At 39.9% G+C, this 17,387-nt stretch overlaps 2 protein-coding genes and 1 pseudogene across 5 annotated transcripts; 2 read left to right on the top strand and 1 right to left on the bottom strand.

The window, feature by feature from the left end:
• The first annotated feature begins 72 nt into the window (after positions 1-72).
• On the top strand, positions 73-673 carry LOC103445505 (eukaryotic translation initiation factor 1A-like; annotated as a pseudogene).
• A 602-nt stretch (positions 674-1,275) lies between these two features.
• Positions 1,276-8,432, bottom strand: LOC103443757 (uncharacterized). 4 transcript variants are annotated; one of them, XM_008382650.4, is made up of 5 exons: positions 7,102-8,432; positions 3,873-4,797; positions 2,348-3,722; positions 2,181-2,261; positions 1,276-2,088 (listed from the first exon to the last, which is right to left on the bottom strand). In XM_008382650.4, exons 1-5 carry the CDS (start codon positions 7,757-7,759, stop codon positions 1,396-1,398), a joined length of 3,732 nt encoding a protein of 1,243 aa, XP_008380872.1. In that variant the 5' UTR covers positions 7,760-8,432; the 3' UTR covers positions 1,276-1,395. The 4 variants fall into 4 exon arrangements, with proteins under 4 accessions (XP_008380872.1, XP_008380879.1, XP_017190187.1 ...); XM_008382657.4 differs by having other exon boundaries at positions 2,348-3,692; positions 7,102-8,405; XM_017334698.3 differs by having other exon boundaries at positions 7,097-8,253.
• A 4,536-nt stretch (positions 8,433-12,968) lies between these two features.
• Positions 12,969-17,136, top strand: LOC103443780 (probable plastid-lipid-associated protein 14, chloroplastic). The gene is made up of 14 exons (XM_008382679.4): positions 12,969-13,277; positions 13,831-14,132; positions 14,230-14,273; positions 14,349-14,427; positions 14,521-14,637; positions 14,779-14,961; positions 15,052-15,138; positions 15,263-15,366; positions 15,465-15,552; positions 15,631-15,711; positions 15,802-15,878; positions 15,980-16,115; positions 16,253-16,315; positions 16,435-17,136. The coding sequence occupies exons 2-14, from the start codon at positions 13,839-13,841 to the stop codon at positions 17,086-17,088; spliced, it is 2,007 nt and encodes a 668-aa protein (XP_008380901.1). The 5' UTR covers positions 12,969-13,277; positions 13,831-13,838; the 3' UTR covers positions 17,089-17,136.
• Positions 17,137-17,387: the final 251 nt, after the last annotated feature.

The following is a 17,387-nucleotide window of genomic DNA, read 5'->3' as shown; positions in this document are numbered from 1 at the left end:
TGCTCCTCCATCGAATCCAATCCACCTGCAAGTTTCGCCCCTTCACAAAGCAGAGAAACAGAGCTAGTAATCATGCCGAGAAACAAGGGTTAGGGAGGAAAGAACAGGAAGAGAGGCAAGAATGAGGCTGGTGACGAAAAGGTGAGCTTTTCTTTAAGAAAGATGGACAGGAGTATGCCCAAGTGCTCCGAATGTTTGGTAATGGCCGGTGTGAAGCCATGCGCATTGCTGGGAAGAAGAGACTTTGTCACATCCGCAGTACGATACACAAGAAGGTTTGGATTGCAGCAGATGATATCGTTCTTGTCGGGCTTCACGATTATCAGGACGACAAAGCTTATGCGATCCCCAAGTCCATGCCCGATGAAGCTAGGCGTCTCAATGAGGGAATCGCAGCTGGGGTTCTTGACGAGGATGAAAACGAAGGCGGTGCAGATGACTACGTAGGGCTTGAGGACAAAGGTATCGATAACATACAGAGGTTTTCAGATCAGAACTCCATATATTTGCCGGATGTTATATTTTACCGTTACTGATTGGATTGGCAGTCGGCTTTTTTGGTTAATTTTGTATCTCCAAATGGTGAATTGGTCATGTTCCTTGTAACATACACTCCAAATCATGTTCATTTGTACATCTAAAGACATTTAACGAATTGGCCTTTTAGTCAAAATGATCTATGAGATTTGGTTAACTCCTCACTTTGATTCCTGAGATTTGAAACCAATAGAAGTGGTCCCTGAGATTGTCAACCATCAATCATTTTGATCATTCAGTGAAAATTACGTTAAATAAGGATCAAAATCACAAAATTACCCTCAACTTAATAAACAATAGCCCAAAATGATTTGACCAAAATTGAGGGTATTTTTATCATTTTAATCTTATTTTATGGAGATTTTTCACGGAATGACCAAAATGATTGATTGTGGACAAACTTAAAGACCAATTCTATCTATTTCAAATCTCGATGACCAAAGTGAGAAGTTATGCAAATCTCAATGACCATTTTGGCTAAAAAACCTAACGAATTTCACACACGTCCTAAGAAACACAAACTCCACAAGTTACTGCACGTGTGTGTGTGTGTGCGTGTGTGTGGACTATACAAAAGCCAGGTAGAAGCAGAAAACACACCATGCAAGAAATTCAAGCAACAAATTATCGAAGTCGAAGAAAATGGCGACAATGCAAGACAATCAACAGTAAAACGAAACGCAGCAAAGTCAAGGGCTGGAAGAAAACAAGACTCCGGGCAAAGCTCGACGAGCCGGAAAACCGAAATTTTGATTTTATTTCCTTGCTGAAGTGAGAAGCCACAGAAAATAAGATGAGCATGATTAACTGAAATGCAATAAAAGGAACCGTAAAAAACATGGATATAGAAGAAATTGTTCAATGTGTACTTTCAGGAGAATGATGTATCCGACTTAAAATTACCGAATCAGACTCATTAGACCCCGGCATCAAAGCCTCACAAGCCTTTTGGGAACCCTCGGGTATTATTAAAGGACCAGTTACTGCATCAGCCGCGCCTTCGGTAGAAGCCTGATCAATTGGATTATCATCTTTAGTCTTGCTAATCGCATTGTCGTTGGCAGCTGCAGGTAAAGTGGTGGTAGCAAGAGACTCGATACCAGGTGATGAGAAACCATTTGCATCGCCGACCTCTAATTTCACCTGCTCCGAGGATTCTATTTCCACCCCATTTGGAATTGTATGGGGATCTCCTGCTTTGCTTCCACCATTATCTCCAGCTGCCATTTCCAAAATAGGAGAAGGGACGCATGTGTCGTTCTGCACCTCGTGATTCGGAGATGAAACTGGTACCTCCAGGTTCTCAGCACCATCACCCAATGCAGTGCCAAGAGGAGCATCTGCCATTCCTACATCAGAAGTCAGGACACGAGCACCTTCCATTTCTGCATCAGAAGTCAGGACTACTCCCTCTACTTTCTCCACACCACAACGGTCTTTTGATTCCATATTCTCCGGATCAGATGCTAAAATAATATCCAATGCTCCTCCAGCAATAATTGGGAAGCCTATAGTTTCCATCCTCTGCTTCTTGTAAAGATTCATCGCTTTCTGCAAGTCAGAAAATAAAATGTCAGTCAACTAGGATGCAAATACATAAAGATTAATACCTGCAATTATGTAAGCAAGAAATTCAAGCATACCTGAAAGACAAAATCCTTCAAAGGAGGAAAAAGTGAGGAACTTAATAAGGTTCTGGACGATTTCAATCCTGCTCTTACACCCTGTGACATTAAGAGGAAGATGCAATTAGTAAGACTAGGTTCTCAAATCAAAACGCTCTAAACTAAGTTTTGGAAGGAATCTGCACCTCCAAAATTGTATGTGTAGTAGCATCTTCATCAACAGTTGCACTTCGTTCACTATCCAGTATGCTCATACACTGGCTATACACCTCGGGATGAGCAAGTTCTGATGAAATGTCAAGCTTGGAAAGATAATAATGACTTAAAGAGAGGACATCATCACTCTGAAATTTAGAGCGGCCAGGTGACTTCTCGTGACTACTTTTAGGCATAGGCTCCTTTAAAGGAGAGGTCACAGTGGACCTTCTTTCAACGGTTTTCGAAACTCCAGGATCCAGGTTATCCTCATGGAGAGACATCTGACCTGTCTTCCAAGCCACAGCATCATCCATGGCAGCCTGCACAAGATAATCATCTTTCTGTGCTGGGGAAGGCAAGTCCCTTTTCACATCATTGTTATGTACTTTCCATGTCTCACCACCAGATTCCCATCCGCGAGCATTCATTGGATGCCTGCTTTGATCCCATTCGGCACCGCCATACATGTGAGTCTCATCCCTAAAGGCACCATTACTCCCATCCCATAGATGCAAGTGAGAAGGACCTGAACCATCCATCATATTCTGCCACCCAAGTGGCCGCAAGTGATTGGAAAATCTCTCAGCGTCAGGCATATGATAAGGCATCCCAGAGTGGTTAATATCCATTGAAGGTCTAACACCAAAAATTGTTGGAGCTGGAAACTGTGGTAGCATCCCTTGAAAACCACCGTGAGGTGCCCCATGTTGGAAATGCATGAAGCCATTTGGAACAGGTGAATTCCAGCTTGGGACACCCCTCCACGCATTACCATGCCCTCGAACCAAATTGGGATCATTACTCCTCCTGTAACGTGAACTGGAGTTACCTCTACCTTCTTCTTCCATTGAACCAATAAAAGGGCTGTCAACTCCGACCCTAAAATTGGGGTGAGGGGGATACAAAGAAGATAAATTACTCTGATTACTTCTATTGTTAGCTGACGAATCAGCTGGGGATGAATCATCTGCCAAAGGCTTCTCTGATGGCAGGTCCCGACCCAGTCTATCCTCAGTATTAGAGAAATCTCTGTTGTCCACTGAAGCACTGCTTCTTCGACCTGTTTCTTCAATGTCAAGACTCTGCCTGACACCAGTTCTGTTCATGTACCTGCGGTCAATACTTGATGATGAAGGAGACCTTTCCATCAAGGGCAGGGGTGAAGCCTTGGAACTTGAAGACTTGTCATTTGACAGCTCGCCGAAATGGCCATCATCCATTTTATTGGGTTTCTCCATGGATCTGTACTTGGAACCTCTTTCTGAAACTCCAGTGGGACCAGAACCATCTTTGGGAGGCATTGCTTTGGACCTATGCTCTACTCCAGAATCCCTATATTTCAAATCTTCTGAATTTAGATACCTTGGACCAGGAAAAAAATAATGACATATTAGCATAAAATACAAAAATGCATCAAAAAATGAAAAGGTTAAACACAATCACAGTATTTCCTTTCCAACCATGAAACTATTGCATACAGAACTAGAGAGAGAGAGAGAGAGAGAGAGGCACCTGTACTCATCTATGCCACCATGTGAAATAGAAACGAGGGAAGTCCTGCGTTTATTGACACTCAATTTAGTGTCTACATAAGCTTGCCGCAACTGAGATCTTCCCTTATTAGCATCTGACTCAACTCTATCACCAATGGATGACTTTTTTTCCAAGTCAGAGTACCGAGCTTTCATACCTCTGGATTTATCACTACCATCATCACGATCATCCGGAGATCTTTTCTTTCCCCTGCTACTATCTTTGTATCTCGTGCTGCGATCATCAATATGTGACCCGTCATAGTCCCGGTCATAATCCCTATCGCGATCTCGATCACCATCTCTATCACGGTCTCGGCCCCGATCACGATCATGATTGCGGTCTCGCTCGCGGTCCCCATCTCGCTCCCGCTCACGGTCCCAATCCCAATCACGATCATAATCACGGTCACGACCATGATCCCACCCATGTTCACGTTCACGATCATGGTAGCGGTCGCGATCACGGACATGATATGAGTCACGGTCCCTATTGCGATCACGATCGCGATCATGATCTACTTTGCGTTCACCATCTTGAATCTTGGATCTCTTCTGTTGGATTTCTATCAAATCCTTTTCATCCTTTAAATGCTTCTCATCAGACTTGCTGCTAGCATAATCTTTTGGAGGGCGCTCATCTCTTTGCTTGTCATCTCGGTGCTTATTGTCCTTATCCACATCTTCCCGATGTTTTTCTCTGTATCTCTCATCCTTCCGCTTCTCATCTTTATGCCTGCTATCCCTGCCAGAATCATCCCTATAAGATAATAGCCCGTCAATGATGTCTTCCACATCATCTTGATGCTTATCCCCATCACCAAAATCATCTCTCCTTTTCCTCATTCGTCTCTCAATCTGGTTCTCTGAGTCAGGACTCTCCAATTCATCCCATGCATTTAAATCTGCAAAACCACATGAAATAAGACATAGAATTGCACTCCAAAATAAAACTGTGAACATAAAGTTTAGTTTTAGCAAAGTCATCTACATACTAATGAATATTGTCAACTCATTAATACTACATGCCCCCTAAAGATTATGTTGAAGCCAGATACGTGTCATTTGGAAGCCTTTTTAGCTTTTGGTCACACGTGTTATGTACCACTAAATATTTTTTACATATCTCAAAACAACATACGTCATTTGGCATAGGGTAAACGATACATACAAATTTTTATTGGTCCAACACATAAATTATATTTTGCATGAAACAAAATAATATTCCAATGGCTTTTACTGTGTCTTACTGAAGAATCATGCGGAAAAAAATAATGAAAATCAGTTAATGATCTGATCTCTTTGCCTCTTCATTAACAGCAATAATTCATATCTTAGCAATTAATCCAGCAATTGACACACATAATTGGTGCCTTCATACATCTAGTTCCATTCCAAACAAATATTGAATGTTAACTAAAATGAAAATCAGTTAATGATTATAACAATTATTAAAACAGCCGACAGGATAAGCCCTTGTGCTAATAAACATTTTAAGAAAAAACAATTAAAATAACAAAAGATGTGGAAAAGAGCAATTAAGAAACTGAATCAATAAACATGATTACGAGATTTTAATGACTGACAAGGGAAAGACCATATTCAACCACACAAGTAATACAACGATAACTCATAAAACCTATAAATATGAGAAATGCAAACCTGGCTCAAAACATCCACATCTTCCCCAAGGGAAACAACCATTAACAAGCCAACCAAAGTGTCATAAAGATGAAAATCATAATCACTCCAGAATTAGTGAAAATTAAAGAAAACAGCTACACCTCCAAACTTCTCAAGAGTACGTTTCGATCCCCCCTCGATTCACATATGGGCATTAAAAAACATTCAGAAGGTGATAGAAGAGAGGTTATCTGCACAGACTTGATAGGATCACCCCTGCAAATACAGTCTTACTGGAACCTTTAAGGTATAAAAGATGAGTAATAATTCCAAAATCTAGAGGTGAAACGGCCACATCAAGTAGACCAATGAGAATATGGCAACTAATAGGTCAGACAATCCCACTATACCTCAAGCAGTCATGTGGATCATTTCCCCAGATGTTGCATCCATCATAAATTTGGGAATAGAAAGTACAATGGAGCATAACGGTAAAGGAAAAATTAGCATAGTGAGCCCAACCTCTTTTAAGTGACTATGAAACTAATAATGACAAGGAACATAATTACTAATATTCAAAGACAGCGGTAGGTCCCACGATTAAGGCAGACTGCAGCTTCCAATAGATATGAGATGTTACAAAAAGCCATAATAGCAACCCCTTTTACATCATCACTCCAGTTCAATCTGTATATCAAGTTCAATCTATATATCTATTCAACAGAGTAAGATCTATCCACCAACTGCAAAATGAAGCATTAAGATCTATGTAAAAACTTTCACACGTTAAGGATAGTATTATGATTTTAAGTGTATGTGTGACTGCGTTTGAAGAGAACGTATTCAAAGTTAGTCTTTCCATTTGGTACCACTCCCACCTACGTTATGCAATATAACAAAATCCAAATTTTACCAAGATGGATCACCTTTCAAAAGTCATGAATCTGACTTCAATGAACTCAAATATATTTTCCTTTCAAATTGTGCTAAAAAATCTTGCCGATCAAATACAGCATGCTCCAAAAATTTTATTCCTCTTATCTAATCTCTAACCCCCATCAGAGTTCAATTTCCACCATAAATTATTTGTGAAAAGCGTATAAATATTCTAGCAAAGTAAACAATGAAAAGAATCACATTACAATGACACGCAGAAATCACTACATAGATGGATAGAAAGAGAATTTTAATTCTAAGCAACTAGATATGCCAACAAATTCTTCATAAGCTGTTTCCAATTTGCTTTGCTTTTTTGAAAATGGATTCCCTATCAGAGTCAGCATTCTGTATTGTATGATATGACAGTTCAGAAATATAGTACTACAATCAAACAAAGATGGATCGGATGCACCATAATGGTGTACTATATTGTAATTCATCACACTAAATCACAGTAAACTACGATGAAGTAAAATAAGTGCAAAGTTATCAACATTCTCTTGGCCGGAAAAGTGGGGGAGGGGTAGTAAAACTGTAAGCATATGTCTACACAGTAAACTAGTCATGCTAAGTAACACACTGCTGGAAAAGAATCCATATAGACGTATAAACTACAAAATAACAAACACCCCAATCAGTTACCTTACCAGTTTTTTCATTGACTTGCTTTGCAGTGACACGTTGTTCGTCGCTACTGACCAATCGCTCGGTTCTCCCATCTTTACCTTTCTTTTCCCTTTCTCTCTCCCTGTCCCTCTCCTTTTCCCTGTCCCTTTCCTTCTCCCTCTCTGCTCCACCACCTTCCTTGCCCTCCTTTCGAATTGACTCCTTATCCCTATCCCTATCCCTATCCCTATGCCTCCCTTCACCCTTTCCACTACTACTAGAATTCTTCTTCACTTCGCCACCCTCTGCATACAATTCCACACTCTCATCTCTTTTCTTACTCTTGGACTCCCCTGATGCCTTCAACGACTTCTTTGACCCCTCACTGCTTCTTCGGTGATCATCATCGCCTCCATTCCACCTATCACTCCCTCCATCATCAAGCCTCTCCTTGCGCCGCTTAGTCGATACTAAATCCACCGAATATTCCCCATTCCCGGAGCCGCCTCCCGAGTCCTTCCCATCCTTTAAATCAAGCTTCCGCTTCTCACTTGAACTTGAATCCTTTGAAACCCTAACTACACCACTCTCTTCCTTGCCCTTTCGATCCTTTAAGCTCGAATCTTTCTCCGAATCCGAATACTCCCTGGCATCCCTCGAGCTATGCTTGCTTGATTTGTGCCTTGAACTCCTCGTCATCACTGCGAAGTACTCAAAACCCTAATCTTGAATCCTCAAACAGTATCAAAATCTCAACAAAATTCAAAATTTCAAAAAACCCTAACGAAAAATTGAAGTCCCAAACCGAATAGCGGAAATCCCAGATTCAAATCGCCGAGATAGATCCAGTGATCAGATTGGAGATTGAAACCCTAATTGTAACGAAACCGAATGCTCCAATCCAATGTGCAAAATTGGAAACCCTAATTCCTAAAGGTTAAACCAAGCCTAGAAAATAAAATTTAATAAAAAACCTAACCGGAAGGAAAGAGCGGGCGGCGGCGGAGAGGGCGGATCGCCGGGGGATAGAAGGTGTGAGATTGGGATCGAAAATGGTGAAAATTACGGCTGAGACAGAGGGAGTGGGCGTCGGCTGGGGATAAATGTGGAAAAACATGTGATGTTAAAAAATGAAGAGAGAGAGAGAGAGAGAGAGAGAGAGAGAGAGAGAGAGAGGCGAGGCTTCTGTTTCTTGTTGGTTTATCGGATTTGGAGAGAGTAAATGAGACTCGGAGACGACTTGGTGGACAGTTTTTGTGTTTTTTATCTGACGCGATTGCCCTTCCCATTTTCCGTTTATTTCGATTCCGATCGGGATTCCTCTGATTCCATAGTTTCCTACCTGAAAAAATAAAATCAAGAAACAATACTTATCTTTTCCTTTTGAGTTTTTTTCTTTTTGTTGGGGTTTTTTTTTTCTTCCAAGTTGTTAATAACTCATCGATACGCCTGTATATGGGTCGTGTTTTTGTTGTTTTTGTATTTTCCTTGTTATTTTAATGGAGCGTGTTGTGTCAAACCCGTTATTTTAACGGATTATTAATAGGTGACTAGATAACGTCGTTTTGTATTGAGTTAACGGGTTGCTTAAAAAATTATCATGCCTAATGCAAACGATATCTTGTCAGGTTTTTAACACCTGACTTAATAACGATTCGATTCGTTAACGAGTTCTTAACAGGTAACCCAATAAATGGTTCGTTGAAATATAAGTATTACCCAAAAAAGGAAACAATTTCCCCAACTCCTGGAATTGATGAATAATTATGGTTTGCCACTAATTGTCCATCTTTAAAAACAAAAATAAAATCAAAAAGGAAACAAAACTCCATGTAGACAAAAGTTGATGCAGTGCATAAGGAGTTTTTCAACCGGGTATTTTGGTGTTCAGCCATTCCATTAATTATTAATTTGAGATTCATGTATCTTAGGTTGTGATGTAATGTCTTGTAGTAATTTTGATGCATTGTAAGTTGTGTTTTAAATGTTTCAGTGGCTTAGGTGAAACAATTGTCATTTAATATGTTTCAGTGGCTTAGGGAGTTGTATTTGCATTGATGAAGATGTTTTGGCACAAGTTTGATATGCTAAAGGAGACAATTTGGAATTATAATTTTATGGTAACGAAGAATTGAGTATTGCTCTTCTATCATTTTTCTGTCAAGCTTTGTGCATTTTTTGACATCTCCTATATCTCTTTGTTGTTTTGCATTAAAAGTAATAATAATTTTCGATAAATAAATATTAATGCGTGTGACTGTGAATGTCTGTCAAATAAGAGCTTGTTTGGATGTGCTTTTAAAATGACTGAAAGCGTTTTTAGTGAAAATGTTTTTGGAACCAATCCTTAGTAAAAATGCAAGTAAATTATGGAAAAGCACTTAAAGTGCTTCCTGGAAGAAGCACATAACTGGTGCTTCTTGCAAAAAGCACTAAGGGCTGGTTTGGTATTGCTGTGCTTTGAAAAAAAACTGCTGTGAAAATAAGCGGCTGTGCTGTGAGAATAAGCGGCTGTAAAATAAATCAGCAGAGTGTTTGGTAAACTTTTTTATAAAAGTGCTTTTGGAAAAAAAAAACAGTCAAATAGTGGGTCTTTTCATTAAAGAAGCACTGTAGCTCCGTGTGCTTTGAAAAAAAACCATTTTTCCAAAGTTGCAAATAGCAGCTTCAGCTTTTTCCTTTGATTTAAGCTTATTCTCACAGCAGCTTCCAAAATAAGCCATTTTTTTTCAGTTTACCAAACACCTAAAACCCTCACAGCTTTTTTTCATGGGTGCTTTTTTTTAAGCACCTCACTCCCAAACTAGGTCTAAGTGCTTTTGGAATCAAAAAACATTTTATCTAAAAGCATTTTCAGTCATTTTAAAAACACATCCAAATAAATTATAAGTTGTGTACTAAAATGCTTAACATACCAACAACAAAGAAGACCACAAATTTAAAAAGAAAAAAAAATGGTGAAATTAAAAAAAAAATTACAGCTGCCCTCCCAAGTCCCAAGTTCGAAACTCAACATGCCAAACCTCCCAGCAGAACTATTCATCGACGTAAGAATATTCTAGGAATCTTGTGATCGTGATTTTGGAAATTCCTAACCTTTAATATCATTGTATATTGAAAAGATGAAATTAACTTGACAATGAAAGATGACCCGAGTGTTTGAGAAATTTTAGTTGGCCACACTCTTACCTTTAATATCATTGTATAATGAAAAGATGAAATTAACTTGACAATGAAAGATGACCCGAGTGTTTGAGAAATTTTAGTTGGCCACACTCTTATACATAACCCGATATGTAAATTTATGAAAATATTGATGGACATATTAATTGTTTTCGCTGTAAATGATGGAAATGTGCTAAAAACATGGACATTTAAAATTGACACACCCCGATCCGGAGGATCCAGGTGTGCTGGCCGTCACGTAGGCGTGACGTAACCATAAGCACGACACGGAAGCGGAAACAATATTAAACAGCAGAAATTCAAACCAACTTAAACATAACCAGACGAGTCATAGGGTAAACACATAAGTTCAGAGCATAGGTTAACTGCAGTCAAGTAGGACTAAAATAAGATACATCACCCTCAGGTGAGTCCTACATGTCGAAAGTCTGTCAGAAAGCCGGAAAAAACCTCGTGAGCCAACCACCGCTAAACTAGAACCTGGAGGGACGCAAAACAAAATTGAGTGGGTCAGTAAAACAATTTAGTTTTCCAAAACAGTTCATTAAAACAATTATATCCCCTCGCCGTAAAAACCTGTATACTTTCCCAGAAATATATATAACCATATAAAATCTCAAAACTTAAATCCCAAATCTTTAACATTTTCAAGAAAACATGCCATGTCATGCCATAAATCAAAATATAAATCAGGTGAAATAAGGAATCAATCGGAGACCCTGCAGTTGGTCCTATACGATTAATTCAATAGCTCAAATCCCACTAAGCCGGAGTCACCACAGTGACCTGTACGGCCCTACTCTGCACATCACTCGGAACTACGTAAGGTAGTCTATACGATGAAAGGTGTAAAAATACGCTCTAGTGCTTCTCTCATCATATCATCAGCGCGCATATCTAAGGTCACTCACCAGTCGGAACCCCTCTAATGGTCTGTACGACTGGCATGTCGGAACCCTCACATGGTCTGTACGACATCCACCTACTTGGATCCAAGGCGAGCATGCGGTGTGGTGAATAACATAAGCACTAACACCTAGGGTGCAGATTATGAGCTCAATTTATCTCAACATCAAATAATTCAATGAATAAATGAACTCACCTGACTTACCTGTGCCTCCACAGCACCATGCAATATGTATGCATCATATATCAATCATGTAATTCATATAACAATTCACATTTTCAAATAATTCTATGCATGGCATTTAAAAACATATTTTCACTTAAATTCATTTTCTGGGAAAAATCAATAGTATAAAGGTAATACGAAAACAAAACTGCCCACTTACTGATAAGTCGACGGGTCGTAACCCCCGTGGCGTCCCTGGATGCGGTCGTCCTCGTGATACGTCTCACCTATATGCGAAATAACTATAAAAACGTTAATTTTAAACATATCACCAATAATTCGAAATAATTTCTCATACGATGCTCAATTTGGGTATATGAATATACCATATTGACCTACTCGACGTCACGAGCGTCGAGAAATTTTTAGAACTCAATTTGGACTCCCCACGCGCCCTCACGCGCCGGCTAGGGCTCGGCCCTACGCGCGGCCACGCGCAGGACACGCGCCGCACGTGTCATCTTCTCCAAAGGCTCGCCGGACTGGTTTTTCCGGCGGCCGGACTCCAGCCAACCTCTGGCCGATTTTCAAACTCCTTATTCTCCTTCGTTTTTCACCCATTTTCTTCGAATTTTATACCAATTTGAAGCCCTAAGAGTGTATTATCACGTTGGACTAGTTTTAGGGCCTAAAAACCAAGAAATCTCACCTTGCAAAAACCAAAGATTCGGCCAACCTTGAAACCCACGATCCCGACGTCCAAAACTCTCCAACGAACGTTCCCGAGCTTCCTTAGGACCTCCTAAAGCTCGCCACAAGCTTGAAATTCCCTGAAACGCGACATTTAACGACTGCATGAACAGTACCTCAAAAATGGAGGTTCGGGATCCACGTGAAATCGAAGGTTTCACTTCCTAAAACTAGTACCAATGAACTCAGGACGTCGAGACGATGAAGATACATACCTTATTTGCCTCGATCCGTCGAGTTTTTGGAGGGTTTGGGTGTGTGCCTTACGATGGGTGTGTGTGTGGGTGCGAAGTCGAGAGAGACAGAGACAGGAAAAGCACGGGGGAAGGAGAGGGAGAGAGGGAGGTCTTGTGTGGTCCAAACTAATCCACACCCTCCATTTCATCCTAATCATACATAACAAAATCCATCTTTCAAAATATTTTCTAATACCCTTGCATCATATTTAAACCAATAAAATCTCACACACGTACCTTAGTAACGACAAGGGCATTCCCGCCATTTCATATTCCCGTCAACAGTACCTCCGGGACGGGCTGTGACAAAAATGAAATTTAAGGAATGTCATGTGGCAGTTGGTCGATATTTAACTGATATTTCTGAATTCATAAGTATCGACAAAATTTATCGATTTTAGCCGAAATTTAAAAGTTTCTCCAAAATCTTATTAAGTTTAGACTTCATCCTCTCAAATTTTTCTTTGATTTTTCCAATATTTTCACAAAAATAATGACCGTTTTAAGAAATTTCAAACACTGTATCCAAATCGAGCTCAAACTTTTCTCATATAATTTGTATTACTTTAGGTCTATTATAACTTCAATAACGGAACAAAAAACTGACATCGAGGTTGTCCACATCTGCTTAAACTTAGATTCCAACGCCGATTAAATTCAATCGAATCAGAACCGTCGTTTCATGATCGGCATACATTAACGAACGGCCGCGATGAAACAAAGACGAAAGCCACAAGATATTCGGAGGGGCGGGACGTAGACGTGCGACAAACCCATGGCGAAACGCTTCGCCCAGTCTGTCGCACACGCAACTCTCCTCCTCCACGCGCGCACCGCTTTCCTCCTCAAGCTCGCAATCATATACACATACACCTATACATACATATATACATACACTCTCTTCCTCTCCTTTACAACTTCATTTCTCAGGAACAGTTAACACCGCCGTGGCCTCCTTTTTCAATATTTTCCGGTAAGTCCTGCGAAATTCCGCTCCTTTGTATGGATTTTCCCTCTTAAATTTTGTAGCTTTTGAGTGTTTGGTTGCTGAGAAAATTCATAAAATTGTGGAACTTTTTGGTTTCGATTCAATAGTTTTGCCGGACTTCTACTTAATTCACAATAACTGTCAAGAAAAATGACTTTTTAGTTTAATTGGAGCTGAATTAGTTTTCGAAGATTGCAGTTTCTTTTGGGGAGCTGGAATTGAAAAATGTGAAAGCTATGCGCTTTTCGATTTGATTTCTTTCGAAATCTTCAGTTTTTATGATTGATTGAGGAAGAATTGTGTTGGAACTTGTTTTGTTTGGCTGGTGAGAAAATTGAACGGGAAAGAAAAGTAATGCTGGAAATGAATAATTCGGACCTAATTGAGTTGGATTATGGAACCAATTGATTAAACCGGAACGGTATGAAGTACTTGATCATAGAAGTTTATTAATTAAAGGTTGTGTTCCAACATGCTTCTTAATTGAGAAGTTTCAGAAACTGATATCATCTTCTTTTTTGTTACGTGGCGTTTTAAGCTCGATTAATGGCGCTATGTGGGGTTGGCTTGAGTCCAAGTTTTGAAAGTTTTGAAGTAGTTTGTGTTAGTGGAAACTTGTCGACAAGACTGATCAGACCGAGCCTTATGCGGACCATTGGAAAGACATCGGATTGGAAGAGGAGACCGTGTTTGGGAGTCCGTTGTTCATCGCTGAAAATGGAGGAGAATGCTCCAAGTGACTTGTCTGTTCCTGTGGAGGAAGATTCAGGGCATGTCATAAGGTTCAAGATCTCTGATTTCAAGATTCTTGACCGTGTTAGTGCTGGCCTTGGTGGTCGGGTATGAAGCGGTTGTACTTTTATGCAAGCGCTATTGTTATACCTGTGATCCGTTGATTTCGTTGTTGTCTAAATGATCCGAGCTTTTTTTTCTGTAGGCAGGCGAAGTAGTTTTTGAAGCTATAGTAAAGGATACTGATAGGTAAGTTTACTTTTGTTTTGATAATGACATTTTTCTGCAAGATCAATCTTGATGATTCGTATTATGAAATTGCAGCCCTTTGTATAATACACAAGTTGTACTTCGACGTCTTACTAGTGTTCGTGCTCAGCGTAGGGGTAGACGAGCAATAGAGGTCTGTGGACGCGTTAAATTGTTATACTTTGTTATGTAAGGCTCCGTTTTATTCGATTCTAATTCTTTACTATTGAATCATTGATGTCATCAGGTGTTAAAGAAGTTAGCTCGTCGTAGACTCATGTACCATTCTTATTCAATGCAAGTGCATGGTTACATCTCTTCAGCTACAAGTAGTGGTCGTTCCTCATTCACTCTGGTCCATGGGGTATGTCCCTTTTGTATCATGAATTCTACTTAGATAGCATGTGGGTTGAACAAAGTAGACCTGAAAACTTTCTTCTCTGAATCATTTGATCATCTGATCTACTAACACAGAGAGAACTGATAAATATTTTTTTTGTTGCAGTATCATGGTAGTTTTTCTTTAAGACATTGGCTACAACAATCGGATTGGCTCCCAACCTTGGAGGCTACTCTTGCATTGGACAAGGAATCTGTTAGAAAAGTGGGAGATGACACAGTTGGAGGATCTGCAGTTTCTCGGCAACTACGAATGACTAGAATATTGATGAGAGATCTCTTAATCGGAGTATGTATGATTCCTTTAGTAATGAGTGCCTATTATTTTCGGTCAAGAAAATGATGGATTTTGATATTTCAAATGCTTATTTCAACTCAGGTGAACTACTTGCACAGCCATGGACTTGCCCACACGGAATTGAGGCTGGAGAACGTGCACATAAGTCCAGTGGATAGACACATTAAAGTGAGCTCCAGTGTTTTTTTATAGATACTAACGAGTTACGTGATCTATAATATGTAATCTGATAAGAACACTTCCCTCCTATTTATGAATCTTTTTTATGTGTAATGAATTTCTCTCCTATCAGGTAGGAATATTAGGTAGTGCTGCTGACTTTTATGAGGATCGCCCAGATGGAACTATGGATAATAACTTGGATAGGCGACAAATGATGATTGCATTTGACATGAGGTACAATTTGGAGATGACAAAGAGATATTTGTAAGAAGTTTCACGTTGATTGCTCTGCTGGATCTGAATGTTCATTTTGTTCAATACGTGTTGCACAGATGTCTTGGATTCATGGTGGCAAAAATGGTGCTGCAGGAACTTATGGATCCTGTTATATTCGCAAAGTTCAAGTCATTTCTCACAAAGGTATAATGCAAACTTTTCCTAATTTGGTCTTTGGTTGATGGATTCTAACGCCTAATTTTATCAATTGTGCAAATTCAGGGAAATGACCCTTCATGCTTGCGTGAATTTTTATTGCAAATACTCCATAGAAATTCCTCATCTGGAAATGCTGGACTGCAAGTAAGTACTGTGCCTTCAGTGCAACTTACTGTGAATTCAAGACCCCTTCCCATTTTGGTGAAGCCTTTTCGTTTATTATCTTTCTTGCAGATACTTGATAGGAATTGGGGTGCAGGGTGGAACCTTTTATCCTTGTTGCTAGCAACAAAACCTTCTAAAAGAGTAAGGTATGCAACGGTTCATATGTGAGGCAGATACTCTTCAAGTGAAGTGTTCTTATGGAGAGAACTAATTCCAAATACAATTATCCTTTTAAAATGCTTCACAGTTGCTTAGATGCTCTTACACACCCATTTCTATGTGGTCCTCGGTGGCGGGTAGTCCCATCCATTGATGTCATCAGATGGGGACTTGGCTCAACTGCAATGCGAATCTCAGAAGAATATATTTACGGCCAGCCTCAGGTATATGGTTTCTATTCCAACATATATGAACTTTTTTCATACGAGTCACTGAGTGAGTAAATCTCGTTGTCATAATTTGTGAATGCAGAAACTTGGTGATTGGGAAATTTACTTGACTGTATAGTTTTATGTTTCAGCGTAGCAGGCTATCTCACTTCATCGAGTTAATGGAGATGCTAAATCCTCATTCAAGGCCAAAGGTAGTGAACTATGTGTTCTTTCACGTGTCTCTTGCTTGGCTATTGCTCGACAACATTCCATACTCTCGCCTCTTATTATCCTCACTCTATTCTTTTTCTTGTATATTTTGAACATGCAGAATTGGCTGGAATTGCTGCCAGGAAAGTGGCGTCTGTTGTACTGTACTGGAAGGCACATTGGTTTAACCTTTCGGCAACCTCCTGAACAAGTCCTCATTGGCCATGTACACCTAACTGTATCAAGCATATCGAAGTTGAACATGAACCTGTCGTTTACCTCTGACATTGGCTTCACAGTCATGACCGGCAAGAACTGGCCCCATGACAAGACTGGTGTAGAGGGGAAACTGCAAGTAAACTCTTTATTTAGATTAATGGCCGGGAGACGGTTATATCTCAAGGAAGAAGAAAATAGCACAGGACAACTCTCCTTCAGCCCATCTAATGCTCGCGACGCCTTTGCTCAGAAATTATCAGGTGGAAAGTGGAGGAAAGCACTCCCATTTAAGGAATCTCCGTCAAGCCTGCCAGTGGCAAAACTCCTTTCAAGCGGCGTTGATGATGTAACACTGAATCTCGGTGATCCATTGAGTAAAAATCTCAATAGCGCAGGAAATGTAGTTCAAGAAATTCGAATACAAGTCCCGCCTGAAATGTTCGATTTGTCGAAGCTCGCGTGTGGAACATACGTCGACTCCAGACTGCTCGTCCTTCGTGGGGTAAATGGTTCTGCACTCTTTTTTACACGGTCTGGTTTCGATGAAAGTTGTTAAATAACAATTGTTCCGAGTTTAATTATCAAGTTGTCGTCTCTTTTGTTAGTGATAGCAATTCGGAGAAACCACATCTATTCCTTCTCTATGATTTCCATTAACATCTAACGCGAACACGAGCACGAGCACGAGCAAGCTCATGGTCTCACATGCAACTAAAACATCCCGAGCTGGTTCGGTATTGTTGTGCTTTGAAAAAATATTTTTCTGCTGTGCTGTGAGAATAAGCAGCTGTAAAATAAAACAGAAGAGTGATAAACTTTTTAATAAAAGTGCTTTTGAAAAGAAAAAAAGCTGAT

Source organism: Malus domestica, chromosome 01, assembly GCF_042453785.1.
Source record: "Malus domestica chromosome 01, GDT2T_hap1".
Taxonomy (NCBI): Eukaryota; Viridiplantae; Streptophyta; class Magnoliopsida; order Rosales; family Rosaceae; genus Malus; species Malus domestica.
This window is presented reverse-complemented; position numbering and strand designations above follow the sequence as displayed.